Here is a 14,066-nt window from a genome sequence, read left to right on the forward strand (position 1 = left end):
TAATGTCGAACAGACACAATTTCACAATTGCGGCATACTATTAAATAAGAAACACAGTTAAAATCACATGTGAATAAGGTTGTTCATGCGATCATTCATTAGAAACCATGCGGCGCCGTCATCCTCCAACCACTTCCTGTTGTCTTCTCCAGGTTTCCACTAGTTGTTGGTCACATGACTCATGTGATGTGAAAAAGGTGTTTCCATTGAAGATTTGTGAAATACACTAATTTTGATACTATCTAATTTTAGCACATATGTGCATTTGAGATTTTACACTGGCAAGACCAGCATTATTAAACAGCAATCTCTGTGTGTTCTTCTGAAAATACACACACCTTTACATTAACTGTTAAGTTTCCAAAAGGCAGCCAATCACAGAGGCTGAAAGAGCTGAAACAGATTAACTTTGCTCTTCTGCCTTCCTGTTACGTGCTGAAGTCCTGCTCTCTCTCACTCTTTTGCAGCTTGATTCAGCTGCAGACTATAAGAGAACTCTGTTTTCTGTTTTAGTAGCATTTCAGTAGAGTGAAACAAAGCCATTCCAGGGTGAATGCCAGGATTCTTTATGCAACAGAAAACAAGAAATCATAACACTTTATAGTTCAGATATCATTAGAGCTTTTGAGATGCTGTCTAGCTTCTACAAAGTATAAACAATACCTTTTTGTCATGGCAACTATCTGAAAGTGACAAAGTAAAGAGCTGCACAGCATCCCAGACCAAAAAGAGTAATTTTCCAAAACTGCAATACCAGTAAGTAAAAGAACAAATCAGAACGAATGTAGCAGAGCTGCTGCCACCACGATTCTAGAGTAAAAATGTGTTAAATCTTTAATGTTTCCATTTTAAGAAAACTTGTAAATAAAATCGAGAACAGTTATATCCTTCTTTCGAGAGTTTGACCACAATAACATGCTTTAGCTTTACATGGAAAAAGTAAAGCTAAAGGCTATATACAATTATTTTATTTTTATCTTGTTTCCTTAAGCTCTTTATTTTTTAGTTTTCCTCTTTTTGTGGTTTAGCTTCCTGAATCCTTGGCTCCTGGGTCATTTCCTGCTGAGAGTTTGGGTTCAGTTCTTATTTTGGGAAGAGTCTCTTCCACCAGTGAACTTTGACCTGATGCTTTTGATTTATAGCAGGCTTAAAATTGACCCAAACAGCTAACAGATAAGTCTAATAATAAAAGAGGAAACGGCTGTAAGAATAGTGAAAGGCGTAAAAAGTTCAACATATTGGGGTGGAATACATACAATTTTCACATTTTAATGAATGAAGTCTGTTGGTTGTAATGTGACAAAATGTGAAAAGGCGAAAGGGGAGGAAAAACTTTGCGAGGCTGGGTATGTTTGAGCTCCTAACATAAAATCCAGTTTAAGCTACGTTTGGAGTGTCTCTCTACCAGCTGTGCACATCTGGAAACCCAGAGTTTTGCTTATTCCTCTTTGTAAATCAGCTCCAGTTTAGTATGAACAGACATTTAAAAGTCTTGCCACAGATTTTAAAACCTGCACATCAGCTTTATGCAATGGATTGACTTTGTGACTCATGTCAAACTACCAGATGGATATGAATAATGTAAAAGAATCAGAAACTCTAAACAAGGATGCTCACATGTCATTATGACAACAACTAACACATGTCTTTTGCAGAATAGTTAACATTGTATGAAAGTTTATCCCCATTTGTTCTTCTTTAATGGCTACTTTAGTAACATTTGTCCAGTGCTTGTTTATTCTTGGTATTTTTTTATGCAAAAGTATTTGTTGCAATTTAAAACTTTAATTTATTGAATTGGGATTTATGAAGTAGCACAAGCCTGATTGTAAAGTGGAGGGGAACAGACATACACTGTAAAAAAGACTAATAAAATCTAGAAATTATTGTTTTCAGCTTTCCAGGTTCTACTGTTCTTTATAGACACAGATTTTGCTGCAATTAATGCAAAAGATCCACATTTATTTCAGAAATGTCTCAACCAGCTTTACGTGTCTAGAAACTGATGTTTTTTTCTATCCTTTACATTGTAAAGTTGTTCAGACTTAGTTAAATTGGATTAGGAGAGTGTATGAACAGCAATTTTGCAGATTCTGAATTGGATTAAATCTTAGACTGTGAACAATTTTATAACTTAAATATGTATTCTATTTACAATGCACTGGAATGCATTATCGGGCATCTCAGTAAAGGGGACACAATATAAAATGCTATTTTTGTTATGTGAAATTCATCAATTTAAAATATCCCTTCCTCTTTGCAATCATATGCTTCTTTGAGTTGGCCAGTCATATGAAATCCCAATAAATTTTGTTGTAATTTGATAAAACTTTTTCTGTGTATCAGTTTGCACCTTAAACATTGTATTTTAATCCTATATTTCTCTTCCAACCCTTATATACTGATGTGCTGAAAAGAGCTAGACAGAAGTAAAAGACAAAGGGGATTTCTTCCCTTAAGTCAACCAGAGCTGCTGGTGGAGTCATCATTAAGGAGATGAACTTGTGATGAGAGTGACGGAGAGATTAACCGTTCTCAGGCAGAGAATGTGAATGATTCTTGGAATAATATCAAACTATTCTGTTTGATTTTGAAATCATGCATGATGCCTTTTGAAGCGCAGAGGAGTGTGATGTGGTGTAGTATTATTAATTGTGAGAGTGATAACATGATTAAACGTGTGTGTGCTTTGCAGGGTGACAGAGTTGATGGGTTACACCCCTGAGGACCTGCTGGGTCGATCGGTCTATGAGTTCTACCACGCCCTTGACTCAGACAGCGTCACCAAGAGCCACCATAACTGTAAGTCACACATCTTCAAGCTAATTCTCATTCCATTAGAAAGTCTTTATTTTTTCTTTTTTTTTTGGGACTAAAAATGTAAATTTTACGATCTTCAGAAATCTCTAAAAGTTGTGTTAGAAAGTCCCACAGCCAGACTGAGATTTCGCCAGATCCATTTGAAAGCTAGAGATTCCTGGCTGTTCACACATCCTTAAACTGTCTTAAATTCCTTTAGAAGATTTAAGTTAACCTTAAATACATTAAATCTCAGGGCTTAAATTTTGTCGTGGGATGACTGTTTAATCTTGGATATTCTGTGTGTTTTTTTTCTCATCTTTATTATGGTCTGTGACTTGAGGCAGTTGAAGCTAGCAGTAACTAGCTGCTAATATAGCTGTGATAACTGGGTGTTATAACAGTCTAGTTACCACAGCTATTATACCCTAAGCAAGCTAGAGAATACTGGCTGGGATGACGTTATCACGTGGCGGTGTTTGCCACGTGATAACGTCGTCCCTTATTATCCATTAATAAGGGATAACATTTGTCATCCCTTATTGTTTTCTAAAAACATCTATTACCGCATTTTTTCAAAGTTTTATCAGTTTGAGAAAACGTATAATCACAGCTGCTTCGATCCAAAAATGTTATGATTTCTTTATCCAAAAACAATCAAGATTGAGTCAGAAAAGCACCTGAGAGCATATTATTTCTCTTAAAAATGTCTCATCAAGGTTATAAAAAAAACTATAGAGATATAAAAGCTCAGAGTTTCAAACTAATTTGTATCTATTATTATTCTGTGAGTATATTTGTGATCAAATGAATCATTTTTAGAAAGTTTAAATGTCCCTTGTTATCTGCTAGTTGAGCAAATGACTGAGTTTGTTGTGAAAAGCTGGCAGGTTGTATACCTGCCAGCTAAAATGGGAGACGTGTAAAGAATCTTTACACATCTCCCATTTTACACTGATAATTCAGAAACATTACATTAATGCTAAAATTACATAAATTACTGTATATGTGAGGATTACCTCTCTCTCTCTCTCTCTCTCTCTCTAGCCGGTAAATAGATCAACTTCTGGTCATGTTTTATGGTTGAACTCACACAAAGTTTCTCTACAAGAACAAATCTACCATCTGTTTTCTGATGAAATTAAGGAACATTTTCATATGAAGCTCTAATTTTATCTAATCTAATCTAATTTTATAACAAAGAAAGTTTTAACCAAAAGTGAGGGGAAATGTGTTTTGGATCTAATTATGAAAAATAAACTAATATTATGAGAAAAACCATATCAACTAAATGTTTCCTTTTACATCATGCCATTTTATTGTGGGAATTCTGTCCAAATTTAGTTTAAAAAAGCAATAAAACTAACCAGAACTGGAGGTGAGGTCCAATAGGTAATGGTTGGAGGCTTTTGGTACCTTCCTGAGAACAGACGTTCCTGCCAGGCATGTTCTTGATGGCGGGAAAAGACTGAAAGGAGGAGAGGAGAGGCTGTGAATGAAGTGAAGATCTGTTGTAGAACTGCAACTGTAGCAATGAAGTTTGATCTGGTTTGAATCTAAAATTTAAACAAATCAGACAAGCAGAAGCCTTGTCTGACTTGTGGGAAACATGGGAAAAATGAGGAGCGCAGAATGTATGTAAAGACAAAAGTGGCATGTTTCAATTATTTTATAAGTACCAAAACTGATATTTATGCATGTGAAAATACATCTTTCTCAAACTGTGGTCCCCGGACCACTGGTGGTCTGCAAGGTACTACATGTAAATGACCGTTTATTTGCTGTGACATGAGCTCAAATTGTGACATTACAGTTAGTTTACTGAGTGTGGATGTGTCATTCACTAGCGACTGGATTCCTTTGAATGGCTAGAGGTCGGAATCGCTCTAGTTAGTTAGAATTGTTCTTTGTTTTTCATGAATTTGCTTGGTAATGCTATGCTTTCGGATCAACAGCTATTGTTATTTTTGTTTAATTAAAATTATTACGTTAAATAAACACAACAAATGAATACAATTGATAGAAATGGGTAAATTTTTTATTTTTATATTTAATGGTGCAGAAAAGGATTTTTTGTCTGTGTTAAAGCAACTCAAGTCTATTTTTCTTTAATTGTGCTTCTAAGTCACAAACAGTCCTAAATGTTATTAATGCACATAACACTTGGTAGTAAATAAATTATTCTTTCTTTATTTCCATGTGTTTGACATCATTGGAAAGCTTAGACACTTTTAGAATATGTAAATAACTCAAAATGCCTAAGTAGACGTGTTCATGGCTTTGTTGGGACCAGTCACATTTACCAAACAGCACCACTCTTCAAATTACGATGAACAAAGAAGACAACAATATGTGACTTAAGAGACTAATATTTTCATTTCAAGTTGCATTATGTATTCAGATGTGTTATCGCTGGGGCAATTTCAGGGTAGGTGGTCCGTGACTGTTTGTTAAATGGGTTAAGTGGTCCTTAGCCTGAAAAAGTTTGAGAAACACTGTTCTAGGAAGAAGAAGTTACAAAATCGACAAACAATATTTTTGCTGTTCTTCGTTTTATTTATTTATTTATTTATTTATTTATTTATTTATTTTTACACTGAGTAGAAAACAGAAAAAAAGAAATTGTCTCACAGAAATGAATGAAAGAAATTAAAAAACTTCTCAAAAATAAATATTTGTCGAGCTAAACTCACTGGAAACCTCCAGTTTATATTTTTTAGTCAAATTTTCTCAAATAAACGTCTTTGATAATTATTTTTCTGCATCTTTTCTCATCATGTCTTCTTTTAGTTTGTTTTTTGTATGAAGTATTTTGTCAACATTAATATTCCCAAATTCTTCTCAAAATATTTGTTTTAAATACATTTGTTAGCAGTTTTTATGTCATTTTTATGCTATTAATATTAAAATAGCCAAGAATTTGTCACCTCATCGGAAACCTCTGATAAATCCTGCATGGATGGATTCTTAAATCCGGTCCAGAATGAGACCAGTTTTGTAGGAACCCTTTAAATCCAGCTTTTCTCTGTCCTGTTGGAAACCAGAAACATTTACAAAATGTTAATATGAAAATGTGTAGAAAAATGCATGAATTCTCAGGGCAACCAACAGATTTATGCTTGAGTAATATCTAATCAGTGATTTTGGTGTTTATGATGTAGTTCAGCTCCAAGGGGTCTCCAAACATTAGCTGACTGGAAGCTAAGCAGATAAAAAGCGCTCTCTGTCAGCATGACTCTGCTCTCCCAGCCAACGTGAGCAGCCTGTTGATCAGCACATAGAACAGCGTTCCCCGCTGTACATGCAGCGCTGGCCTAAACGTCCTCAGGGAGTCACTCAGACACACACACCCACAGTGTCAGTGGCCTAATGTACGTGTTTTGACCAGTCATGCTCCTTTCCCACGCCAGCGCTGAACCCTGGACTGAAGCCAGCAGATCCCGTTCTCAGCTTAAAGTCAAACATCTAGCTTTGTCATGCTAACACACATTTGATTGATCTGGGACTCTTTGTAACAGATGCTTGTGAGATGCTTTTGAATAAAGCAATTGGGCAAAGTCATGATTCTGAGTCAGTTAAAATTTTTGAAGTAGTTCCCTTAAACCCAGAAACATAAGTCCAGTTTTACCGAAGTAGAATGTGTGTGATTTTTTTTTTTATCACAAAGAGCACAGCTAAGTCAATCTTTTAAAAATAGAAACCTCCAAGACATTGGTACCACAGTTAAAGCAGGAAAAATTAGCCTAAACCAGTGTCCCCCAGCCATGGTCCTGAAGGTGCCGCATGCTTGAGATGTTTCCTTCAGGCCAGATGATTTCATCTGATGGCTGATTAACAGGCGTTTGCTGAAGTCAATAATCTGAATCAAAACGTTGTTCTGGTCAGAAAAAATCCAAATACAATCTGTGGTCAAAGAGACAGAAAACACTAAACGTCACCCTGAACACACAATCCTCACCATGAAACATGCCCTGGGGACTTTTTTCAGCCAGAACAGAGAAGATGATTAGAGTTTACGAGAAGATAAATGGAGATAAATGCATCAAAATGATAGGAAAACCCCCTAGTCTTCTAAAATGTTGGCTCTAGGACAGAGTTTCATCTTCAGAGAAGGACCTAAACATCCAGGCAGAGCTACAAGAAACAGTTTAGATTGAAGTGAGCCCAGTAACGGCCTGATCTAAATCCAATCGGAAATCTTTGACAAGACTTTTGAAAATGATTTTCTCAAACAATTTATATTCAGCTACAGTTCTGTAGCTGAATATAAATCAGTTGTGGTGATGAACATGAGTGCTATATATATATATATATATATATATATATATATATATATATATATATATATATATATATCCCAACTTTTTCCTTTTTCCTCTGCAGTGTGCAGCAAGGGTCAGGCAGTGAGCGGTCAGTACCGTATGCTGGCCAAGAATGGCGGCTACGTCTGGGTGGAGACTCAGGGAACCGTCATTTACAACAGTCGCAACTCTCAGCCTCAGTGCATCGTGTGCATCAACTACGTCCTGAGGTCGTGAAGACTTTCTGAGCAAAATGCCTGGAAGAGCTTGTTGTTCTAACTCCTGGAAGCTTACTGTTTGTTCTCACACGGTGCAGTGACGTGGAGGAGAAGTCGGTCATTTTCTCCTTGGAGCAGACGGAGGCGCTGTTCAAGCCGCCAAATATGAGCAGCTTCTTCACCACTGAAGGAGCCAGCAAGAACGCAGAATCAGGAGCTTCTCTCTACAAGAAGTTCAAGACAGAGCCGGAAGATTTGGCTCAGCTGGCTCCGACTCCTGGAGACACCATCATCTCCCTCGACTTTGGTCAGTTTGGACCTCTGACAATTTTCTGGAAAACTTTTGGGATGTTTTTGCTCTCTAAAAAGACACTTCTAGTTGTTTTACTTTTGTTTTCTTTGCCTTAGGTTGCACTGAGTTTGAGGAGTCCCAGCAGCCAGCGCCTTTCACCCCAGTGTCTTCTTCACCCATGCCCCCTCCTTCATGTTGGACAATTGAGAGCCAAAAGCCGGCTCCTGTGGCTACAGCTCAGACCCTGGCTCCAGCTCTTGGGGACGCACCTAACAGAGCTGGGGCGTTCACTGTGCAGCAGAAAGCTCCACCGGGCAGCGCCACCCCGAGCCTCAGCAGCTGCTCCACGGTGAGGAGGAGGACAATTAGGAGGAAGGCTGAGAAGCCCCATTGTTTTGTTGAACGGCTTAATTAGGCTGAAACTGGTTGATTGAGTTTATATCCTGGATTATTTGGTCTGTGTTCAGCGAGGTCAATCAAAGTGGGCAAAGTGTGTGAGAATATCGGGGGTGGAAGTTTGGATGGATCAGACCATTAGCTGAGCCTTTGTCGTGACAAATCTTCTGCTCCTTCTTTTCTCTCATGTCTTTTACCTCTTTGTCCGTTCTCCCGGCTTCTCCACTCGTCTCATTTTGCCGTTTTCCGTCTGCAGCCCAGCAGCCCAGGTGATTACTACAGCTCGGTGGAGAGTGACCTAAGGGTGGAGCTCACTGAGAAGCTGTTTGCTCTGGAGACTGAGGGAAATGACAGCACTGCACACACAGAGGTGCATCGCATCATATCCAGTGGGAATCAAACATCAACTTCAGGGTTTAACAACAAAAATAAAGGCAGAATTATTCCATTTCAGGGTCGTAATGCTAAAAAGTATTTAAAATACTTTTTAGAACATTTTATAAATCTCTGTTAGTGTACAATTAACTAGTTGAGAATTTTAACTACCAATAATCTCATATAGCTTACAGCTAATAAAACGAAAAATAGCCAGTTAGCCTAGATGCCAGGCTGCCGAGCAGATGCTAACTTTAGCATTAGTAGCAGCTAACATTTAGCTTTTTCCTCTCCCATTGAGCATTTTGTTGTTAAAATATAAAGAATTTATTTTTAAACGGTCCAAATGACTAAAATGGGAAACATTTGTTCTGAGTTGAGTATGTTTTAAGACACTTTAAAGGACAGAGTTTTAGACAGATTTTACAAAAGGTAAACATTGTAAAACATGAATACAGCGGAGCCCAGGTATTCATGACGGTTTGGGACCACAGTCACCTGTGAAAAACTGAAATCCAAGAATACTTCATTACTGACATTTTTTAGCTATTCCTTATCTGCCCCACCAGTGCGTGTAAATATGTGACAACATTCACCACTTTTCTATTAATATTCACCACCCCAAGCATTGATACTATTACTGCACTAGCAGTAATAGTATCAGTAAGATGACATTACTGTTAGGGTTTACCTTCTTTCTATTATATACTCAACATAAAGATGAGATCTAAATAAACCTGTGCTACACATAAATGTAACAGCAAAATTATTCTTAAGTTATTTCTCCTTTTTTGCTTAATGCGCATACAAATTCTGTCAGATGAGCAATTTAAAACTGGTAGAAGCTTCTATCAACTTATCTCATCTTTATTACTCAACTTTGTCTGATAAAGGAATTATCAGACAAACTTTGCCCTAGGAATTAGTTTGTTCAGCAACTATTTTCTGTTTTACTTCAAAATAAGAGTAGAATATCATGTCAGACACCAGACAAAGTCATGCTGGCAGACTTTCACTAGAAATGCTGCAGAGGTTTAATGTCAGTAAATGTTCTGGCTCTATATCTTATAAAGTGAAGTTCTTAATCCGCTAATTATTAGCAATCTCTACTAACTCAAACTCATGCAATTTGAAATAATACATTGCTACTTAATAAACACAATTTGCTCATTGTCAAATTGTTACAGGATTCCTTTAATTAAAATATCTTCTGTATCAGTTTGTATTTATATTAACGTGATTTTTTTTTGCTATTGATGTTTTAGTTGAGCGTTACCTTTTACCCATTTTGTTTGTTTCTTCTTTTACAGGAGGACTTGAGTGACTTGGATTTGGAGACTCTGGCTCCTTACATCCCGATGGATGGAGAGGACTTCCAGCTCAATCCGATCATTCCGGAGTCAGAGCCCCTGGAAGCGGCCCAGGTGGGGTCCCTAGGGAGCCTGAGCAACCTCAGCATCCACCAGAGCTGCAACAATGTAGCCAGCCTCTTCCAGCCACTCACCGCCCCCCCTCAGCCTCAGAACCACTACCAGCCGCAACCGCAAGCATCCTGGGCCACGGGTGGGAGGAGAGGCTCCAACCCGGGCGCCATGGAAATGCGACAGAAGTTGTGCATGATGCCCCCGATACGGAACCCCCCTTTCCGAGGCCTGGCTGGCACGCCCCTGTCTTCCATGCAATGGCCTCCGGACCCAATAATAACCTACCAACAGCGGCAACGTCCACCGAAGACCTGTCTGATTGACGACATGTCGGGCGAAGAGCAGCCGTCCTGCCAGCAGAACACATCACACCTAGAGCACAAACAGAGGTGAGGTTGCGTCAGAGCACACTTTATTAAAGCTGCAGTGTTTAACTTTTATAAAAAATGTTTTTTTTTTACATATTTGTTATCATCATGTTGTGACAGTATGAGATGGATGATCTGTGAAAAAACTGAGCTTCTCTCTGTGCTAACTGCAGTCAGAAACAGCCAATCAGAGCCAGGAGGCGGGTCTTAGCACTGCCAATTACTCTTGTGCTCAGAACCCTGCCTTTTCAGCTGGTTTCCCACTACATAACCTGCCACAAATACTAAGGCTAGTTAGCATAGTAACTCATGTTTTCCTGGAACAGTGAGTTATTTCTCCACCGAGAACAGACTATATGAGGTTGATTGACAAGATTAAGGCCCTCCTCCTGGCTCTGATTGGTTGTTTTTGGTTGTTTTTGATGGCAGTAAGAGGTGGAAGAGATTTATGTTTTCACAAATTACTTGTCTCATATCAAACTGTCACAACAAGGTGACAGCTTTAGCAAATATGGTGAAATCATATTTTTGTAAAAGTTACTTACTGCAGCTTTAAGGGTTTTACACCGTGTTCCAAAATATTATGAAAATTGGATTTAAGTGTCATAAAGATTTAATTTTTGTTGTTCCATTAAATTTGGAGATGGTATTGTGTCTCAGGGCTCTTTGAGTCACTATAATTAATTTCAGAGACCTATGCTTATTAGTTTGCCAGGTGACCTCAATTAAAGGAAATCTACTTAAGATGTTCCACATTATTAAGCAGTCTTCAGGTTTCAAGCAGTATGGGAAAGAAAAAGGGTCTCTGCTGCCAAAAAGCATCATATAGTGCAGTGTCTTCATCAAATTAAGAGAGCAGCTGTTAAAATGCCTTTACAAAACAGCAAACAGTTATTTGAAGCAGCTGGTGCCTCTGGAGTTCCATGAAAATAATGATGTAGGATCCTGCAAAGGATCAAACCCTGTTATGCATAAACCTACTATTAGCAGGGGCGGATCTACTGGGGTGGCATGGGGTGGCAGTTACCACCCCAAACAAGAGCCTTGCCATCCCTGTTGCCACCCCAGCTAGCGACAATGAATTCAATAAATAGTTATGGCAAATCGGACATTAAGCGCATGAAACTCTTTTTTTCCGATAACATTGAATGCAACACAATGTAACCTGACACCCACTGCTAAGTAGAGGGAAGTGCGAGAGAAGGACAGAGCATTGGACAGGCAGCAGCATTGATGGATAAATATTACTGGACCACTTTCTATAAGCTTAGGGGCCTGGTGAAGGACCAGCAGGCATTTGGGTTTGGGGCTGATGGTTTTTACCAGAGCAAGAGTGGTAGCATGAGAACAAATGAAAGTTTGATCTCTGTAATTGTTTGGTGAAAGAGGAAAATAAATCACCAAGAACAATCAATAAGTTTGGAAATTGAACCTTCTTTTGCCTGTGTCGAGAAACATGATCCCAGTGCCTTAGTAGTGGCGTGGTGGAACTTTTATTGGATGTTTGGCTTGGCAAACAATCAGAAGTGGTTCTGTCTAGTTTGGTTTTTCACCTGTTTATCAGCTTTATTGTACCTTTATTGTGGTGCACTGCAGCTGCTGGAATTCCTAAAAACAAGTGACAAAAACTGAGCTAATCCCCTGTGTTCGCAAACCGTGGTGATATATATAACAGTCGTCAAACTACGGCTCCTACAGCATATTTAAAATAAAACGATTGACCAATATAAATAGAAATTCGCCCCTTCTTGCATCTTGACAGAACTAACAGAAACTAAACTGTTTATAAATTTGTATCATGGAGAATTGATCAAACATCAGTTTTCTAATCTTTATTTTAAGTCGTATTTAATAGATATATCTAATAACAAATGATGGCGCTACTAATATTTTCGTGACAGATTTCTCCTTGTCCTGTATTGGGATAAAATGGTTTTCTGGACACACTGAATCACATAGCGACCAATAGGCTCTGTCCAGTCCAGTAATGCATATCAATTAGGAGGAGTATGAAAGACGTAAAAATAATTAACTATACTACATTAAGAAATTGTATTTAAGCCTCGGTGCTACATGAAGCTCATTTTGAAACAATGCAAGTTAAAAACAATATTTTGTGTGTGTATATAATATACTGCCACCCCTAAAAAATCCCTGCCCCCCTCTTGCCACCCCATAAATATTTTTCTAGATCCGCCCCTGACTATTAGGGCACCACGAACCAATGCTCACAAGCAGAAGTGGTTGCAGTGGGCCCAGACATGCATAGAGACTAATTTTAAAACAGTTTTGTTCACTGATGAATGCTGAGCACCCTGGATGGTCCAGATGGATGGAGTAATGGATAGGTGGTGAATGGCCACAACGTCCCAACAAAGTTGCCACTGCGAGATGGTGGAGTCATGCTTTGAGCGGGAATCATGGGCAGAGAGCTGGTTGCCCCCTTTAGTATCCCCAAAGGATCACTTTCTCCCATGTCACACAAAGAAGAACTGTTCTTTATGTAGCAAAATCATCTTCATGCATGACAATGCACCATCTCATGCTGCAAGGAATACCTCTGTGTCATTGACTGCTATGGGCATAAAAGAGGAGAAACTCAGTGGCTCGAGCAGAAACTATCCACAAACTCACAACTTCAATGCATGCAAGAAGGTGATATCAAATAAGGAGTCTTATGTTAACATGTAACTAGGTCTGTTAAGATGTTTTTGATTGAAATAGCTTTTAATTTCAGTAAATGTGATCACTTAATGCTGTACATTCAAAGAATGACCATTTGCAGTTCCTTATAACTCAGAATGTGTTCATGAATATTTGTATTTATTGGTTTGTAAAGGTCCATTGATAATTTTGTGCAAGCCTACAAAGATCTGGATCCAGCAAGAGTGGCCATGAATAACAGCATCAAGCGTTCCTTCAACCAGATGGCACTGGTGAGTTTTCCCTATAAAGTGTTGCTCCCATCAGTTTTGTGGCCAATTTTTGATTTTATTTGATCCAATCATTTTTTCTTTAACAACTATAACTGGCAGCTTTTACAGTCTTTTTTAGTGGTCATTATTCAGGGTCCTACATACTCAGGTGTACTGCGCTCCAGTTAGCGTAAAGGTCCATTTTTACCACCGCATACACGGATTCAGTTTGTAGATTAAACTGTATGGCGGGAAACAAGGCAAGGCAAGGCAACTGCCACCCCCTGTAACCTCAGTAGATCAGCTCCTGACCTATATCTGGCCAATTTAAGTACAGACAAGTGGGAAATTATTATTATTATTTTTTTTGCATTGAATTAAAAGCCCTTGAAGTACAAATGACCATATTTTACTATTGCTCCTTTTACAAAAACATAACATCCTAGTTTTGAAAGCTAAAACTAGGATATCGACTACAAACTTTTACTGCTTTGCTCCAGGTCTGTGCATGTCATTAAGAGCTGAAAAGATTTGAGCAGTTTGTACATTTAAAATTATTATTTGATTGTTAGAAGGATGGATGGCCTTACTGCACTTTTCGCTTTTTAGGGTGAAAGAAAGCTGACGGATGCCATATGGAAGAAGATGAGGGGCGATGGCTGCATGGACCGCTCCCTCAGTGCGGGGTCACTCACAGGTATCTTTCTGTGTTTGTTTTTTCACTCACCTGGTTGTTCCAAACATTTGTGAGTCTTCATGTTAACTTGTGTCTCTTCTCAGAGTCGGCGACGATGGGCCGGATTATTCCAGGTATCAGGCCCCCGTTCCCCGCCTTGCTGCAACAACACAGGATGTCACGGTATCCAGGGGATGGAATTAGTGGACCAAATGAAAAACCCTTTTCCAGAAAGAGTTGCAGCTACACGGAGTATAACCTGATGTCTTCAGGTACAAATGTACTATGCTACATGAACTCTG

General features: G+C 38.6%; 1 protein-coding gene across 4 annotated transcripts in view; it reads left to right on the forward strand.

Moving 5' to 3' along the window:
* Window positions 1-14,066, forward strand: part of LOC106908370 (endothelial PAS domain-containing protein 1-like) — a 301,962-nt gene that overhangs the window by 237,882 nt on the left and 50,014 nt on the right. For all 4 annotated transcript variants that reach the window (XR_015765374.1, XR_015765376.1, XR_015765377.1 and 1 more), the window contains exons 7-15: window positions 2,696-2,802; window positions 7,183-7,330; window positions 7,417-7,625; window positions 7,727-7,959; window positions 8,263-8,376; window positions 9,692-10,194; window positions 13,013-13,109; window positions 13,698-13,785; window positions 13,869-14,036. Coding sequence is in view for 1 of the 4 variants with exons in the window: in XM_088012913.1 (XP_087869039.1) it covers window positions 2,696-2,802; window positions 7,183-7,330; window positions 7,417-7,625; window positions 7,727-7,959; window positions 8,263-8,376; window positions 9,692-10,194; window positions 13,013-13,109; window positions 13,698-13,785; window positions 13,869-14,036 (1,667 nt within the window). In the remaining 3 variants the exon portion in view is untranslated. The remainder of the gene's footprint in view (window positions 1-2,695; window positions 2,803-7,182; window positions 7,331-7,416; window positions 7,626-7,726; window positions 7,960-8,262; window positions 8,377-9,691; window positions 10,195-13,012; window positions 13,110-13,697; window positions 13,786-13,868; window positions 14,037-14,066) is intronic.

This window comes from Poecilia mexicana, unplaced genomic scaffold (genome assembly GCF_051168715.1).
Source record: "Poecilia mexicana isolate PSO_F unplaced genomic scaffold, ASM5116871v1 scaffold_15, whole genome shotgun sequence".
NCBI lineage: Eukaryota > Metazoa > Chordata > Actinopteri > Cyprinodontiformes > Poeciliidae > Poecilia > Poecilia mexicana.